This window comes from Anas platyrhynchos, chromosome 1, assembly GCF_047663525.1.
Source record: "Anas platyrhynchos isolate ZD024472 breed Pekin duck chromosome 1, IASCAAS_PekinDuck_T2T, whole genome shotgun sequence".
Lineage (NCBI taxonomy): Eukaryota > Metazoa > Chordata > Aves > Anseriformes > Anatidae > Anas > Anas platyrhynchos.
Genome location: NC_092587.1, coordinates 182,552,664 through 182,570,419, shown reverse-complemented (window position 1 = coordinate 182,570,419; position 17,756 = coordinate 182,552,664). Strand labels below are relative to the sequence as shown.

Sequence of the window (17,756 nt, the reverse complement as noted above, 5' to 3'; positions counted from 1 at the left end):
TGAAGAAGGATGTTCTTACTTTTACAAATGTTTCACAAAGTGTTTTTTAAATATATTTTTAGGTACCCTTTCCATAAAAGATTTTGATTCTGAAGAATCATAACGTTTGCTTAGATTTTGTATTAGACTCTGCTCACCTCAGTCATTCTTTTCCTGAATCTCAAAGTTACTTTGGTCTGCTGTCTACATAAACAGCAAATGTATAACAATAATATAAATATATGAGGTAAATGTGTCACTGAGATATATTAGAAAGAAATTTTTGCAGTAGTTAAAATTATTTTCTGACTTCTAAAATATTATGTAAATTATTTCTTTCTTCTTTTTGGATGAAATTTTAGAAGAGGAGAAGAATATATTAATCTCATCTATAGAACAGGAACAGAAAAGTTTGGGAGAAATCAAAAGGAAAATTTCTGTCTCTGAAATTTCACTTCTATCTTTTTTGGTATATTTTCTATTGTGGAGATTTTTACAAACTATTAGTTGATGATTGTGATGGTGAGAAAGTCATTTATTAAATAAAGGAATACTTGTATTAAGGTCACATTTTAAAAAAAAAAAAAAAAAACATTAAATTTGACAATCTGAAGAAAATTTAGAAATCATATGTAGTTAATCCCTTGCTAAAGCAGCAAACAATATTCTGATATGAGAGACATAAAACGTGACAGACTTACCTTCCTTAAAGATTTAGGAGTCCACCAAAATTTAAACAAAATCATTAATATTCTGCCAGAGAGTACTTTTCCTCTCTCATGCTGATAAATTTTGTTTTATTTCTTGATCTAATTGTCTGATAACTACTCATTGAGTCCAAGAATGGTTTTGCATTCATTCACTGTTAAGATTAAAGAATTGCCTTTGTTCCTATCCATGTTTATTTGTATGGTGTACACAGTGCTGTTTATATATATATATATATATATATATATATATATATATATATATATATATATTTATTTAACAAAGTTGCAGGGTTCTAAATGTTAAAAACCAACCAAACAAAAAGCACATAATAATAACAATGTGCACCTTTCCCTTTTTCAGTGAGACTATACACAAAATACAAACATACTTCTTGTTCATCAACTTCCATTGAAAAATAAGGTGCTTGTAGAGCAGTGAAAGTTTCATATTTCATTAAAGCGGAGCTGATTTTTGTGGAGAATTGCAAATGCTGCTCAGAACAAGGAAGCCTGTGTTTTTCTGTGCCAGGTTTTGTACCCCAGGAATCTGTCCAGAATCTGGAAGGAAGCAGTTAGCAAGACAGGGCCGTAAATCTGCTGCAGGACTGGGAATTGTTAACCTGGGTTATTTCAGTCTGCTAATTATATTATATAAATACACACACATATATTTATTATGTGATTTTGTTTTTTAAGACTCGTGTTGCATATTGTGTGGTTGCCAGTAAATCAATATGGTGGATGCTTCTGTTCCGTATTCTGTTCCATATGAGCAACTTCGTTTGTCTTATCACTGAAATGTTAGACACCACTAAATACCAGTTGACACCAAAGTAACAGCCTTTCCAAAACACACTTTTCCTGGTGATGAACTCATAATTTTCAGTTCACTTCAGTCTCAAATTGTTCTTTTGAAACAGTATCTGAAGATGGCTTTTGCATATTTGAACTACTGCTGGGATCATAGCAATGTTTCTTTCATTACATTTGTAGAGAGTAGGCTGGGGCAGTTATCTCCATCTTTTATGAGTGGTACAATGTTTTTTAATTTTCAAAGTGGCTAGGAAATACTGTTACAGTAAGCATGTCTTCTTCTACCTCTAATTCTGAGATCTTACCCTTTCGTCAGTGGAGAAGTGTTGTGGGGAATAATGGATTAATATGCTTCAGGTCAGATCTCCATTTTCAAACCTCAAATAAACACCCTTGCTGTTGGACTGTCATTTGCAGCTAATCACATTGCATATAGCTTATAGAAAAATAACACTCCAATAGTTTTAGATTTCAGCATTTGTGCTAGAAAACAGCTCCATGGAAATAAAAAGGAAAGTTCTTAATGGCATAAGGTGTTTTATATCGATTTTGAAATACACTGTGCTGATATTACACTGATTTCTGTGTTGACTTCTGTTTCAAAATAAGTGCACCTAAACAACTGCTAAGCTCTGGAATATTTATATCTGATTCTGCCTAGTGGGATGAATTAGGAGCATGTAATACAATGAATGTAACTCCTAGATTGCTTTTCAGCTGGAGAAATTGACACTATTTCCTAATTCTTAAAACATTTTCTTTCTTAATAGGACGAACGTACAATGATTTGAACCAATACCCTGTATTTCCATGGGTGTTAACAAACTATGAATCTGAAGAGTTAGACCTGACCCTTCCAGGCAACTTCAGGGATCTTTCAAAGGTATTGTTCAATACTGTTACAGACACATAGCCAGCCTTTTTAGCAAGAATTTTTGCTTTATAACTTAGTCTGGTTAATAAGTAAATCTTTATCTTAAAGTCAGAAAAGTATGAATTAGACTTCTATTTTATAATTATTTTATAACAAATCTCTACATTACGTATTTATATGACGCTGACAGATCTAGTTCCAAACTTGCAACTGTTCGGTGCCTTTTGGCTTCCATTTCATAATGAGACCACTTGATCTTACTGTCTCCCTTACTTCATGAAGCTGATCGTTTAGAAATTAAAAATTCAGACTGATTTTTCACTTCTTTTGCAAGGCCTAGACTGCAGTAGCAGCGCTTGTTGGTTTAACAATTGTTAAGTAAAGTATTTTTTTTATTTTAGAATATGGAGTATCTGGTTCCTATTATTATGTGGTCCTCCAATCAAACTTGGACAGTTAGTTTTTTATAATAATAATACATTTCCTGTTATTTGTTTCTCTAATGTCACCAGATTGTAGTCTACCCAGATCTTTGTGCCAATATATTGAAGAAAAATTGTGTCCTAGCCAAGGGTGGCAGAAGCATCTAGGGGGTTCTAGTTTTGGTCATCTGGGAAGGAAGACAAGAAATGGTTTGAATCTGAGTTGTGGAAAGAGTCTTCCTTTTCAAAATGCTCATGCATTTTGAGTGAAGCTCAAAACTCCATAAGGCTGTCACTTGTTGGCTTTATAAATGAGGCTGGAGAGAATAAAATGACGCTCAAGGCCTATGCTGCAGCCCCTGGTTTACCTGCTGCTGTTAGGGATGAGGGTTTCTGGTGCTTCTGCTTTTACGTATGCTTTTCTTTCCTCCTTTTCCTGCAAATGAACATCTTGGGCAGAGAGAGCCCACCCTCGGCATCTCAGTGTCTTGTATCCCTGTTGGAATGGCTGTACTTGCAAGACCTCTACATGCAGTACCTATTGACCCTGTACCTGTAACTGTTCCTGGAAGCCTGCTTTTGTGAGACTTCCAAAATAATTTGAATAGTACTTGATTGAATAATAGCAGATAGACACCTAAGTTCCCCCCCCCCCCCTTTTTTTTTCTTAGGTAAATAAAGATTTTTTTAAAGAAACTGAAATAAAACTACATTAACTATAGGCCTCAATTGTAGAAAAATTGGTTGAGACACTACTTGTATTGTGCAGAACTACTGACCTTTCACAATATTATATGTTTGTTTCACAAATGTGTTTTTTACTTGTATAACATCACCGTAAACTGTACCAGAAACAATAAAAGAAAATCCACTAATGTGAGTTGAATAAAGATCAGTAATAGACTTGCACTGGCTTGTTCATTAGTGAACATTATAATAAATGTTTTAAATTGTTTATGGTGATAAAGCTTTCATTAAGACCCTTACACTTTTCAAAATATCTCAAATTCACTTCTTTCTAGCATGAATAGCAGCGTGTGTGGTGAAGTGCAACAAGATTAGACTGTGTCTCATGAGTCTTTCATTAGCTACTTAGTTTTGGTTGAATCCAAATTTTTATGGCAGCCTATTAAAGTATATAATTGCAACAGGAAGTAGTGTGATAGCTGAATAGATAGGTTTTCCTCACGAGTCAGTAAAGACATTATGGAATTAGTTCTTGTACGGTTTATTAAGTATCACCGCAATCCTAGTAGTGCTCTCCTTTGAAAGCAAATGTAAAATCAAGCCCTTGGTTATTTGTTTCTTCAAGAATCCATGCAATGTGCACAGCAGTATTTTGCCTAAGGACCTTTTCTTACCCAATTTGATAACTATATCCTCTTATTAGAAAATTACCAGTGGTTTCCTCTGGAAAAGCTAGGTTTGGGCTACTCTGAAAAAAACTACACAGAAGTAGTTAAACAGAATAGTCTCCCCTTTCAGCCAAGATCTGGGCTGCATTTATTCCATGTATGTGTGAGAAAGCACATGTGCAATCTGTGAAGTTTTTTGGGATCCTTCAAGATAAAAGGGGTGTAGTTGTCAAATTTTTCAAGTGTTTATTACAATAAGGTCTGATAGCAGCTCCTTAGGTTTCATTTCACAATGGTTTTAAAAGGAAATTTAGATTAATGATTTTCTGTAAAATGCAGTGGCCAGTTACTATGAAATGCCATACTTCTGTGCACTTCGGCTGTTATGTGTTACTTACATCCTGTTTCAGTTCATGCATTATTAGTAGGTTACAATCTTCAAAATCAGACCTTACCTGAAATATTTCCTTGGCAATTCTGTTTCCATTTTCATTCTTGTACAGAACCTGTAATTAAGCCCCTTTTTTCCTTGTTTGGGAGGTGAATTCTGAGTAGCCTAGTGCTTAATAACTGGTGATTTATTATTCACGTTATTGAAGCTAGGTGTACCACCAGGCTTCAGTCAGACCTCTGGGTCAGGTGCACACAGTATCTTTTCCATGAGGAGCTACTTTCTTCTGTCATAGTTTACCCTGGAATGCATTTCTGCAGATCTGATGGCAACTCAGAACCTCAAGCTAAGCTGCTGATAGATAAAATCTCCTTTGTCAGTTCCTGACCTTCTGTCTTCCTGTAAGTTTGCCCTTCTTGGGTTTCAAAAAGCCTCTGTCCTTAATATTTAGCAATCAATATGCCTCAAACAACCTTTTGAAGACATTTAGAATTCTAACGGTACTATATGGGTTGTAAAAGTCCCCAGAAACAATGAAATTGAAATTAAAAGTGATGCCACCTATCATATGTTGTTTTGTTGGTTTAAAACATCTTTTACAGTTATAAATATAAGTACTATACCTATCTTCTTTTGAAATCATCCGTGTATTATCACACAAAGTTCCCACAAAGCTTCAGTGTCATTTATGATAACTGACTACACTTCTTTTGAATTTTTTTAATCTTTGATTCCTAGGCTTTCTGTATAAAATATTACACATCACCTATGCATTTTCACAGCTGCTAAGTGAATATACTTTATAAATGTAATTCATATGTTTTGTGGAAATGAAATTAGATGTGTTTGGTTTGCTGACAATGTCAGTGACAGTAAAACATATGCCTTTTGCATTTAACTCGTACTTAAATATTTACATTTCTGCAAAGCAGTCTTGAACATGTAACTTGTCCTCTCCATGTATTCCATTTTATTCTAGTTTTATTTAGCACTCATTATGGTGATACCTCTGCATCCAAATATTTCTTGTTCTCTCCAATTAGTCTAAAATTAGTCTAAAAATATTAGTCTAAAAATACTTACACACCTTTTTCTTTGAAGTGTTTGGAAATTCCCCTATCAAGTGTTTTGTTTTGTTTTCCTTTTTACATATAATTTGAGATTTAAAAACAGGGCACATGGGATTTGAAGGTGATGTAGCTGTAGGATATATTGGACCAGGCTTTGAAGATGATGTAGCTGTAGGATATATTGGACCTTTTATTTGGTTAGACAGTGTAGGCTCAAGTTTTATTCATTCCTTATACAAGGTTAAAGGTTATATTTATTGTTTGACAGGATGAAAAGCTAATGAAAGAGGCTGTCATAGATACATAGATTATCTTTTCACTATCAAACTACCAAGTGATCTGCTTATTTTCTTCTTTATTGAAATTTCCTTTGGAAAAAATGCCTATGGTAGTAAACATTAGCACACAAAATGTGTATGCAGTCCCTCCTGTACCCAGAGGTTTTGGGGGTATTGCTTTCAGGCAAAGCACTTAAGATGTGTTGTAGTTTGTGCAAAATTGTATGACTTTTACTCCTAAATTATAGTGAATGCATGGGTTTGACATGCTGCATTGTTCCTGCTCATTAAAGTGTAAATGGGACATTTTCCTCATTCACTTCTAGTCATACATCCGGTTAAATAAAATTATTTCTTCACCAGGAAAAATAATACTAATATTGGCATGTGTGTGAGACATCACACACCCATTCATTGAGTGGAAAAAAATATATTTTGTTAATATAGAAGGTGTTTGACTGACGTGTGGTGATAAGCATAACCACTTTTCCTTATTACTGTGCCATTTCAAGAAAAGGAAGTGATAAAGCCCGAAGGCTTCTAAATGTAATAATGCAAATGAACGCATCGAGGTGTGAATATTTCAAGGCAAACCGCACTTAATACTTCCAAAAATGCATATACCATGGAATGGAGTTTATGAGTATCAAGAACCACTCTCACCGGAAAAATGAAAACTGCAACTGAAACTTCTCTCTTTATCACATGCAACTCTACTATCAGAAGGAAAATTAGTTTGTTTCTCATTTAGTTTAAGCCACACAATTAAGCATATTATTTTATTAAATAAAAAGGTTTTTTACTGAGTGAAACTCATACTTTGAATCTACCAGAACCCTCATGCCAATTAATAATTTTGAGGTTGATATGCCAAAGAAAAGCTGTTTAAAAATGTGGATAAATTTAGAATTTAACTTAAATTTTAAAGTACCATGCTGAGATGCCCTACTTAAAGGTTTCTGTTTGCTGTTGTTGTTGTTTTTTTTTTTTTTTTAAAAAAAGCAAGTAGTCAAGAAAAGCTGTCTCTGTTCAGCCAAAGCCAAATAAATGCATGCTCAAGATTCCTTTTGTATCCAGCTACAATTTTGTGCAGTGCATTAGAAAAAGAGATAAACAGATAAGGTAGCTGCTGCCTGAATTAGAGTCAAGATAAGCAACATATTTCAGTGGCCAGATAAATAGGATGCTGCATTCAGTTCTGCTCTCATGAGAGAATGTAGTTCTATGAAGATAGCTGGCAAAACAGTAAATATTACATGAGCTAGCATAACATGTCCACTGGATATAAACACTAGATGTATTGACAATACACTGGTTCAAAGGCCAGATGTCTGAAGAGATTAGCCAGATAAAAAAGAGTGACATGAATAGCAGTGTGTTTTTAATGTTAAAGTAAATACTTACTTTATTTTTAAATGGAAAAAGAAGCATAAAATAAACTAAACAGCAGCTTTTAGTACACCAGACGTGAAGTGGCTGAACAGAAATTGTCATAGAGGGAGATGTTTTACATGATTGGAGCAAAGAATATATTATGAAAGCTTGTTATGAAAAGTTATATTATTTGGTAAGAGTCCTTAAACACTTCTGCTTTGTTTTGTTTTAACTAAAAAAGAAAATGATGTATTTGGCAAAAGCTTTTTATAAAATTTTATAGAAATAACTTTTTATTTAGGGGTCAAAACAATTTGTTTGACTCAAATTCAATTTCAATACTAGTCTTATGGTTAAGGTACAGGACTGAGAAACAATACATGGATTCACCTTTGCCTTTGTATTTTTTGTGCAAGAGATTTTATCAAGTTTGCACAGCAAGAGACCTTAATGAAATTTAAATAAAAGTATTTTCATCCATTACATGAAGATGCATGGATAGTTCCATATCTAGAATTTATCTGTATTTTATAACTATAGTATCAGTTTAAAACTGTATTAGTTGACTTTCTGGGCTGAGAATGGCACTATATATCTATGGAAAAGTGACCAAAACTCCCTACACCCTTTTAAAAAAGTAAAATCAAAAATGTCTCATCCATACAAAAAGGAAATGTGAGAGACTACCTTTATTGTAGAATTTATCTAGCATCACACCTGATTTATCAGAGTAAAAATGGGTTAGTTTTTAGTTTGTTAGTTAGTCTTTTGCTGAAGAATGAACTTTTTGCTTTGGGCAAAAATATTTTGCTACATGGATGTCAGGGAAAAAGAAAAACCACTAAGGAAACTAGTGGCAGGCTTCTTTGCATTTACCCCATACTTGATATTTTATTTATTTACTGTTCCTCTTGCATTAAATGTCTGTTCATTTGGTGCACACAAATTGAGGTTAATCAGCAAGATTTTTAATTATGCAACAAAAGAAAATAAGTTACCTAAGCATTTTCAGTTAGCTTTTTCAATGTGTATGATTTCATACATCAGGAGAGATTAAGTTGATTCTATTAATGTATGAAGTGCCTTATAGAGGAAATCTACACCTGCAAGAAAAGGAGAAGAGGAAGATCAGATGTTTCGTGTATTTATTTGCAGCAGGCCAAAGAGAACTGGTGTAATTCTGAACCAGAAGCTGGAAAGTTGCGTGAGCATGGTGCAACTCCCAGCTCTGCTCCCTAGGCAGTACTACAGCTGCACTACTGACATTTGTCACCTGTGCATAAGCAGGGTTGTGCTTCTATGCCAATCATTCTAGAGCGAGCTCAGGGACTTTTAGCACACCTTTGTATTGCAAACTGTAGTCATACCTAAGCAGTTTACCCAGGAACACTGGAAATATTTGTGGAATGGCAGAAATGAAGCTGTATCTCTTGAATCCCAGGTTACTATCCAGATCACTACTTCATCCAACCGAGTATCTCTACAGAGAAGTCAAGGTGGGATTTCATAGCTGGAGACAGGATCTACGTTCCCTGCTTCTTTCTTTCCTTCTTTCTTTCATTCGTCGTTCGTTTGTTCATTCTTTTGTTCTTTCATTCTTTTCTCTCTGGGCCAGGGAATGATAATTCCCAGAAAATATTATCCCTAAAACTTTTCACATGAAAATTTTCACACTATGCAAGAAGACGGATGACTCACATGATGTTTCATGTAAATAGTAGATATTTTGTGCATTTCATCATTTTCCTTCAAATGAATCCTAAAGGAATTGAAAGAAAAAAAAAGTATTCTGACTCTGAAAAGAATTTTGATGAGGATGAAGGTAATCTTCAGAATACAGCTGTTTAGGTTTATCATTTAATAAAATGAACATTTGTCTTCCAAAAGTAGATTATTTTGGCTACTTGTGCATGCATCTTTTATATAAAATTGGCAATGTATGACATATCTTTTATCTTCTAATTGAAATAACACTTCTCTCTGAAGAACCTTGAAAATATGATGGTGTATTTACATAACCATTTCATTATAACTATTTTATGACTTTAGGAAATAGTTGTCAAGCTTTTGAAAGAAAGTACCTTTTCCTTGAATACAGCTATCCATCAATATATGCACATTTAATAATGTTGTTTAAACCTATGGGTTAAATCACCATTAAAAACAGTATTTTGCTGGTATACAAAATGAAACGTCTTGTAACTGATACTGAGGATTAGTTATATTTCACAACCATTCTCACCATTGTAATTTTACAGTGAAGAACAAACCCACATAACTTATTTGATGAAAGGCATCTGATTGGCTTCAAATATATACTGAAATGCCTGCATTTTTGATTTTCAATCTTGCTGTAATCACCATATCATTCTTTACTCTGCTTTCAAGCACATATGTACAATAACATTATGACAGATCATTCCTCTGTATCTCATAGCCTCAGAATTCACTGTAGCATGGGGTAAGATGCACCTTCACAGTAGAGGGAAGATATATTCTCAGGGTGTTTTTCCATTACAAAGTACTATCTCACTGACTCAGTTGCCAATTTGTATATCCTTCTCGGAGGGGGTGAACATTTCCTGTAAACACACTATAGTGTGAATTACTGCCTTAGATTTGGAAATGTTCAGCTGGGGACTGGAATTTGTTCTGTTAGAGACATGGATACAGACTGTCTTGATGAGGGTGGTATTGGCAGGTCCCATACAGTCCACAGAGCAACACAGAACCTTGGCATAATTTAGTGAAGTGCAGATGTATCTGCACAGTTTGTCAGTGGAATAGGAAAATAATGTCTTTTGCTAAGTTACTCTTTCAAGAAAGTAGTTGAGCAATGATTTTCATGTATTGGCAACTTACATGCTGTAATAATGCCTACATGTTTCCTCAAAGTGACAGGATGTGTAATGAAACTAACAAAAATGCAAATATTTATTTTATTCTTTTTTTCCAGTAGTTGGGAAACAAGCCTGGAAAGTGTTAGGGAATGGCTCCTACATCCCTTTCAAGAATGTTTTGTGAGGTCTTGCAGTGCAATCTACATCAGATAACACTGATCCATAGGGATTACTCATACATTTTACACGTATGCGAAAGCTATTAACATCTCCACAACACAGCAAAGTATTAAGCATCCAGAGTGTTTCATGTGAAAAATAATGAAATCATAGTGTTTATAAATGTAACACTTCATCAAACACTGCTACGTAAAAACAAGCTATAATATCGAAAATTGGAAAACAACAAGTTCTATGTCAGCCTTTTTAACAGACAACTCAAAAAATGTAACAGCATGGAAGGAATAAAATATCTGTAGCTTTGGAAGTGTTCAGTTACATACATAGTGCAGCGAAACACACAGATTTAACCTTATTTTGGTATTTAATTTCTTGGATATCAACTCAGTAGAAAAATTGTACTCTGGAATGAAATGCAAGAATACCTGTCAGTGTTTTGAAAGGGGTCAAAGATCTTGAGTGTATGTTTATTTTCAAGTTGTAATTCCATTAATAATATGAATTTATAGTAAATAAATAAATAAATAAATAAATAAATCTTACTCTGAATTTTTGAGAATTTCAAATCAAGTAATCATTTAAAATTGTAGCAAATTCTTTGGTGTGGAAATGTATTCTCCTTTTTGTGTTTGGTTGATTTTGCTACAAAAACTAAAATCTAAAGATTCTTTGTAGATAAGTAATAGAGAAACACACTACTACTATCTCATCCGGCAAAACAGTTTTAAGATCACTTTGCATGTATATCTTTCATCATTTTGTTTATATTTTATTTTCCATATGTCTTTTGTATCACACAGTAACAAATAGATTGTAAAAAAAAATGAGATAAAGTGAGTTAAAAAATCATACAAAAGCATAATCACCTAAGTACACATTTCAAAACCAACAGTTCCTATTAATGTCTTACTCTATTTCTTTTCATTTTTCTTATTTATGTAGATTTCCTCTTAAGTATTCTTTGAATGGTCTTAGAATTTGTGAATAATTTCCAAATGGTATTGTTTTTAGAAAAAGCTTGTTTGTTTCTCTTAGTAAAACCTGGTTTTGTTCAGTCAGAAAGTAGATCCAGTCTTGCAGGGTTATGCATAGTTTTTAAGTATTTCTGCTTAGGATCACCAGACACCATCAGCAGTTCCGCGTGAAATCTTTTCATCATGAACTGTGCATTACAAAGTATCCTGTGTGAGCAAAAGTCAGTTTTCATTAGCTGTGTGATTACAGTGAATGACAGCAACAGAAATATTAGTTTGGCCTCAATGCATTTTAAATGCAGTTTTAGACGTTTATTTTCAGAACAATGTTACTGAATTAATTGGGAAACTACTCATACTTTAAGAAGGTCTTGAAAGTTTGCAGATGTGGATCACTTATATTTGTCAATTAAAATAAGGAAAGTCATAAGACTTTTAGTACAAAAAGCTTTTGAAATAAAATTCTAAAGTTACAGCAGTCTGAAAGGATTACTCCAACATGAAATGAGTTTGGTTGCAGAATCTCATATTTAGTGAATCTTAATTTAGAATTAACCTATGGCATGCAGCCCTTCAGCTGATATTTGACCTCTCATCCCTTTGCAGCCTATTGGTGCTTTGAATCCAAAGAGAGCGGTCTTCTATGCAGAACGTTATGAGACATGGGAAGATGATCAGACTCCACCTTACCATTACAACACCCACTATTCTACATCTACTTCTACATTGGCTTGGCTTGTTCGTATTGTAAGTATTTCTAGATCCTGCTTTTCATTAGCATCTTTACCTACAGCATCTCTTCCGTCATTTACCACTATTTTGATTTTATTAATGAAAGTACCTTCTTCTCAAAATCTCTATGTTCTTCATTAACTTAAAAATCTCACAAATTCTCTGTGTATACTGTGTATACTCATTTGCAATGATCAGGAAGTCCTTCTTACCTAGACAGTCTGAAATATATTTAATTGTGGTGGTGTAAGGACATGTAAACCATGTGATGAAGGAATCCATCCAAAATTAAATCCATCTAAAAAGTCTCTAGACAATATGCAAAATTGATATTATTCATATATTCATTTATTATTTTCAGCTAGAGACAGATATATACAAGATTAAAGAAAAATCTTTCATAAAAACCACATTAAATTGTGTCAGGTTGAGAGGGAAATTATAGTAACAGCTTTATATTAAAATTGTATGCTGTAATATTTTATGCAAATGAACTATGATTCATAATGAATTAATAGCTTAAAATTTTCTGAACTGTAAAAATCTAGATTCCAACTTCAAACTGCTATTTCAGTTACAGAAATCTCATGCTTAAATCCTACTCTCAGAATTAGTCCTAGAGAAGGGGGGAAAAAAGACAGAATGAATCTGGATTTGTTTGATGTGTTAACACAATGAATTACAGAAAAGAGAGTGTTGATGAGAGACTTAAGGTTTCATAAAGAAACCTGAATTCAAGAAGAATTGAGTCACTGTGTAATTACTGAACTTGAACTCCACTCTGTCAATAAAAATCTGTCATATAAGGTGCATTGTAAGCACCTTTCACACACAACCAACCAAAACAGAGCTGCATAATACTAGAGATCTGCGTTATCACTCATCTCAGCTTCCCTAGACATGTCCTGGTAAGAAGGGAAGGGAAGAATTCATGTGTCTATGAGTTCAGGATATAGTTCTTAAACCCATGGGAAACTAAATGTTGATTACACTCCTATACAGGGTGATCACTGTACTCCTTTTAAAGACTGCTAAATTATTCATGTACTGTGAATACATTTTATGGTTCACATGTGCTTCTTTGTTCCCTTAAAGTGTATTAAAAATAGTGGTTTTATTTGCATGTTTATCTATTAATTTTGGCTGGTATTCAACAAAAGATCCCCTCTTGCTAACCACCAAATTCTTAGGTCTAAAAGTCTGCTTGCTGGCTGAACTTATAGCACACCAAGGAGTATTCATTTCCTGTATTAGGCTAATGCTGTGTCATTTTTACTGCTGTTGTTTATGTAGTACTGTAGGTGTTCTAACTGTCTTTCTTTCCTGCTCTAAAGGAGTGAGAGAATAAGGTCTCTGCCTTGATGACCTCGCAGTATAGATCTGACAAATTATGTTTGTTGGAGAAAACAGTACATTGTGAGAGCATAAAGCAGAAAACAAAGCAAAAATAGTGCTTTCCAGGGAAGTGGGATAGTGCCAAGAAGGTGAAAACATCTAAGGAGCATACCTAAAATACACAAGAGCACATCTAGATAGATATTTGAGGTTTAATTAAATACAAGTGACAATCAAAGAAAAGCAATCCCTACTGGGAGGAGACGACAGAAGTGAAAGGGTGGGAAAACTTTGAAGCTCATAAAAAGGTATAAAGGAAATGCTTGAGAAGGCTGGAGAGGACTGCATGTGGAAAACCAAAATAAAGATTTGAAAATAAGTCTCTAAGGAGACAGTGAAAGATCATAGATATGGAGATTATAAAATCTTCATGATCCTTATAGAAGATTTTTGGCTACAAAGTAGAAGATAAAAAAACCCTAAGGGAGAAGATTATGCAAGTGAAGTTGATAGATAAAGCTAAGTCAGATTTCTGGAAGAAAGATTTCTTGCTCATGAAATTTTTTCACTCATGTTTTGCTATGAGTTAGTGAAGATGACCATATAAGACTTTATTATTATTAAATAAATTATAATCTAGTCCAGGAAAAGAAAGGTGCCAATTAGAGATGCAGAGATCCAGACAGAAAATTACTTTCAGTGTTTTAGGATGTTGGAAAAGTTTTGTGGGAAGAAATGTGTTACAAGAGAGCTTTTGCCAGAAAAGGACAACAAAATGAGTGTGAAAGACAAGAGAGGTAAGTAAAATGTTGGGAGAAGACTGAGTAACCCAAGGAATAAAAGGAAAGAAAGAGAGAAAGAAAATGAAAGATAGAGAGAAAGAGAGAAAATGAAAGAAAATGAAAGAAAACAAACAATAAAGCTATACATTGAAAAAAAAAAACAAAACACAAAACTACACTGAGAATGAGTCTAGATAGAAGTAGAGCAAAGAAGTATAGAGTAATGGAGATCTAAGAGGGAGAAAATATATGCTTAGGCCTTTATATTGGAAGAGGTAATTGTTGCAGTAAGAAAGGTAGTTTCAGCCTCTCTGAAGTATATGAATATAGAAGTATCTGAATATAGAGAGAGTTGCCACAAAATTTAAAAAATAAAATATTTGAATCTTGCTTTTTTGGCTTTGACAGATGCAATCTGGTTCCTGTCAGTTCTTTTCAAAACATTGCTTCAAAACATATCATATTTCTGAGTCGATTCTGTGATAATCTGGGACCTACTGTCCCTCTGTATATGTCCCTCTGTTTCTTTCCTTTATCTAATATACCAGCCTACTTTTATAAAAGGCACTTTATACCTTAGCGTCAGTTCTGTTCTGTGTTATTATTCTGATATCATCAATCTCTGCCTGCCATTTGTCATTAATCTGTTTTTCACGGCAAGTAGAATTTTCTCTGAAAATTGAATTAGTTTGTGTACTAAGATTGTCCATAAAATGTCCATCTTTAGAATTGACCTATTTCATTACATTTTCAAAAATATCCTATTGGCTCAGCTCATAATATGTTGAGACTACTTATAATTACAGCAAACATAATCAATTTGTTACTGTGTTCTTCTTCCACTTTTCATTATATTTGATAGAATAGGCTGTAATCCTTAACTGAAGTAGTTATGAGATACTGAGATGCTATTGCATCTGCAAAGCTTCTGTTTGTATTTTCTGTGACCCATTTGTACCAGTCTAGATGTGCTCTATTCTCTTCTGCAACAGCTCTAAGAGAAAAATGAAGGCAGTTTTAGGACCGTAAATGTCTCAGCCCCACTGGGCCTTTCCAGATTGTTTACAATCCCTCTTGAGGGTTTTACAGCTGAGCCTGAAATTCTCCTGAAGCAAGACTATGCATGCACTCTTCTTCTGTACATATGCATACATTCATATGTGAACAAAAATTATAATTTATCATTAACCTGTACGTGTTGATTAAAACTAATGGTTTGTGCATTTAAGAACACTATATCATTACAGAATTTTGAAAAGTCATGAAACAACCCTCTAGCTAGCTTCATAAAAACTGAGCCACTGCCTAGAAATATTTGATGCTAGTATTACAAATGAATCCCAAATGATCTCCAAACAATAGGTTCGTATCTAAAATCAACTGTTTCTAAAGAGTGGTTAGCGTTCTTTCTAAATTGATTAGTACTTTATTAGCTAGATGACTACTTTACAGAAAGAGATATTGAATGTGAAAGTCTACTGTCTACAGCATTGTTCAGTCAGGTTAATAAAGGTGATAAAAACTAACACAGAACATTGATTTATATAATATTGCTTTCCCATCCTTTGAGGTGTTACTGAAATCAAAGTCTTTTGCACATCACACGTTTAGATATAAATCCAAGAAGCTGAGTCAAATTAACCAAAAGGTTCTACTTATTCATTGGGAAATCTGAGCCAACATCATCCACAGGTTTTCTCCAGCAAACAGAATGAAAAGTAATCTGGAAAGGGATGCTCTGTTCTGTAGGTACTGTTATATTTTGTACAAATGAAGTTCTATTATTTCTATGTATATTTCTTATATATATATAGATCTTATTATATCTAACTATTCATAACCATATTCATGGTTATATTACCTTACCACCTGATTTGAGAGTGTTTTTTGTTGATGTTGTTGTTGTTGTTGTTTTTTGTTGTTTTTTTTTTTTTCCATTTATTTTCCATCTGGACCAGTGAGTATTTAAATTGCAAGAAGGCAGAATAGTTAAAACAAAGAATTGTACAACAGAATGCCATATACCCTTGTAGCTTTCTACCTGAAAAGCAGACAGAATAAAACAGAAAAGTAGACAGAAAAAGGAATTCTGTCTTGAGTCATGGAATGGAAATTGAGTATTGGTATTGTTTTCAAGTTTTTTGAGGTGAAATAGGCTAGAGTTATGGTGCAGTTGGGTGGTTGCTGTTGAAGAAACTGTGTTTGTATGAATTAGTTACATCTTTTTGGATGGGGTGATGAAGAAGTTTGTAGAGGACTTCTGGTTTCTGTTAGAATGACTAAGTACCTGTATAAGTTAGAAGAGGTCCTGGATTTGTTGTGAGTCATGTATGATTAAGCCCTAAGCAAAGGTGGGGAGGATTTTAGGTCCTCTTGTAAATAGATTGTAGTAAACATGAATCTATTCTGTAAGCCTGAGCAGGGCAGTCATAGATATATCAGATAAAAAGTGTACATCACTCTGAAAAAAAAATAACCTCTTTTTTTACTCTGACAAAAGGCTGAAAAGGCATTTTTGTTTAGCATAAGATGTCTCAGAATGACACATCCCTTCCTTTCCTCTCCCCTCCTCCCACCATAAGTGATTCCAATGGGACTATGTGTTGTGAGAGGGTAGATGGAGGAAGAGAAGTGCTGTTGAATGGAAAAATTACTCGTTCCCACAGCCCAAGCTTGTATTCATTGTAATCAAGAATCCCACGAATTTCGCTTCTCGTTGGCAGTGAAGAAGGCGTGAATTTTATTCAGAATATGAGGAATGAGTGAGATGGGGTTATAATGAAAACATTGTGCAGCTTTATAGTTTTCATAGCAACAAAACCTTTACATGAAATGACAGTAATTGGTATCATAGAATAACACTACTTAAATGAGTCTATTGAATGAGATATGAAATATATTTATATGATATAAGCACTTGACTTCCTAGAGAAAAAAATACCTTCAAAATATGTGAGAGGTCTGAGATAAAGCAAGTGAAAGCTGTGAATTTCTGCAAAGGATTAAACATCCAAAAAGATAGGCACAACAGGTCATAGTAGGATAGCATAATAGGGCACCCTGTAGTGCTCAACTATTAAAGGTTTAATCCTTGATTATGAATTTTATTGCTTTTGTATATTTGTCTCAGATACTTAAAATAATGTTGTCATGGAATTTTGGATTAATATTTTTACATAATTTATTGTAATTACATCATTTTTCTGGTTTCTGCTTTTTTTAATCCATCAGCTGCTTCTGATTTCAGAACCTCAGCAGTGACCCACAGACAGTACCACAATGGCATTCACAACAACTTATACATTTTACAAAGAATAAAAGTGGTAGGCAGGGGCTGTTAGGCAACAGAATTGTTTACGTTCAGATAAAGAACTTATAATTTTTTTTCTGTATCAATAAGCTAGAAAAAATGGCATAATTTTCAAAGATTGCTATTGCGAATATACACAGAAATTGTCATGGGAAAGGGAGGCGAATGTAATTAAAATGAAAATAATTCTATTGTTAACATAATTTAATGTAAATATAATGTTAAGATTATAATAATAGCAGAATTTTAGGGTGAATTAGATATAATTATAACTCTGTGTACATTTTTTCAGTTTGCTATCTCTGAATCTAAATAATACCCTTTATCATTTGTATTT

The 17,756-nt window shown here is 33.6% G+C and overlaps 1 protein-coding gene across 15 annotated transcripts in view; it reads left to right on the top strand.

Annotated features, from left to right (window-relative positions):
• NBEA (neurobeachin) overlaps positions 1-17,756 on the top strand; it is a 509,188-nt gene that overhangs the window by 420,305 nt on the left and 71,127 nt on the right. For 13 of the 15 annotated variants that reach the window (XM_038174546.2, XM_072032602.1, XM_072032605.1 and 10 more), the window contains 2 exons: positions 2,273-2,385; positions 11,867-12,007. In XM_038174546.2, coding sequence (XP_038030474.1) covers positions 2,273-2,385; positions 11,867-12,007 — 254 coding nt within the window. Of the gene's footprint in view, positions 1-2,272; positions 2,386-2,777; positions 3,662-11,866; positions 12,008-17,756 lie in introns of those variants that run through there. The other 2 variants (XM_072032609.1, XM_072032610.1) reach the window with 2 other exon arrangements.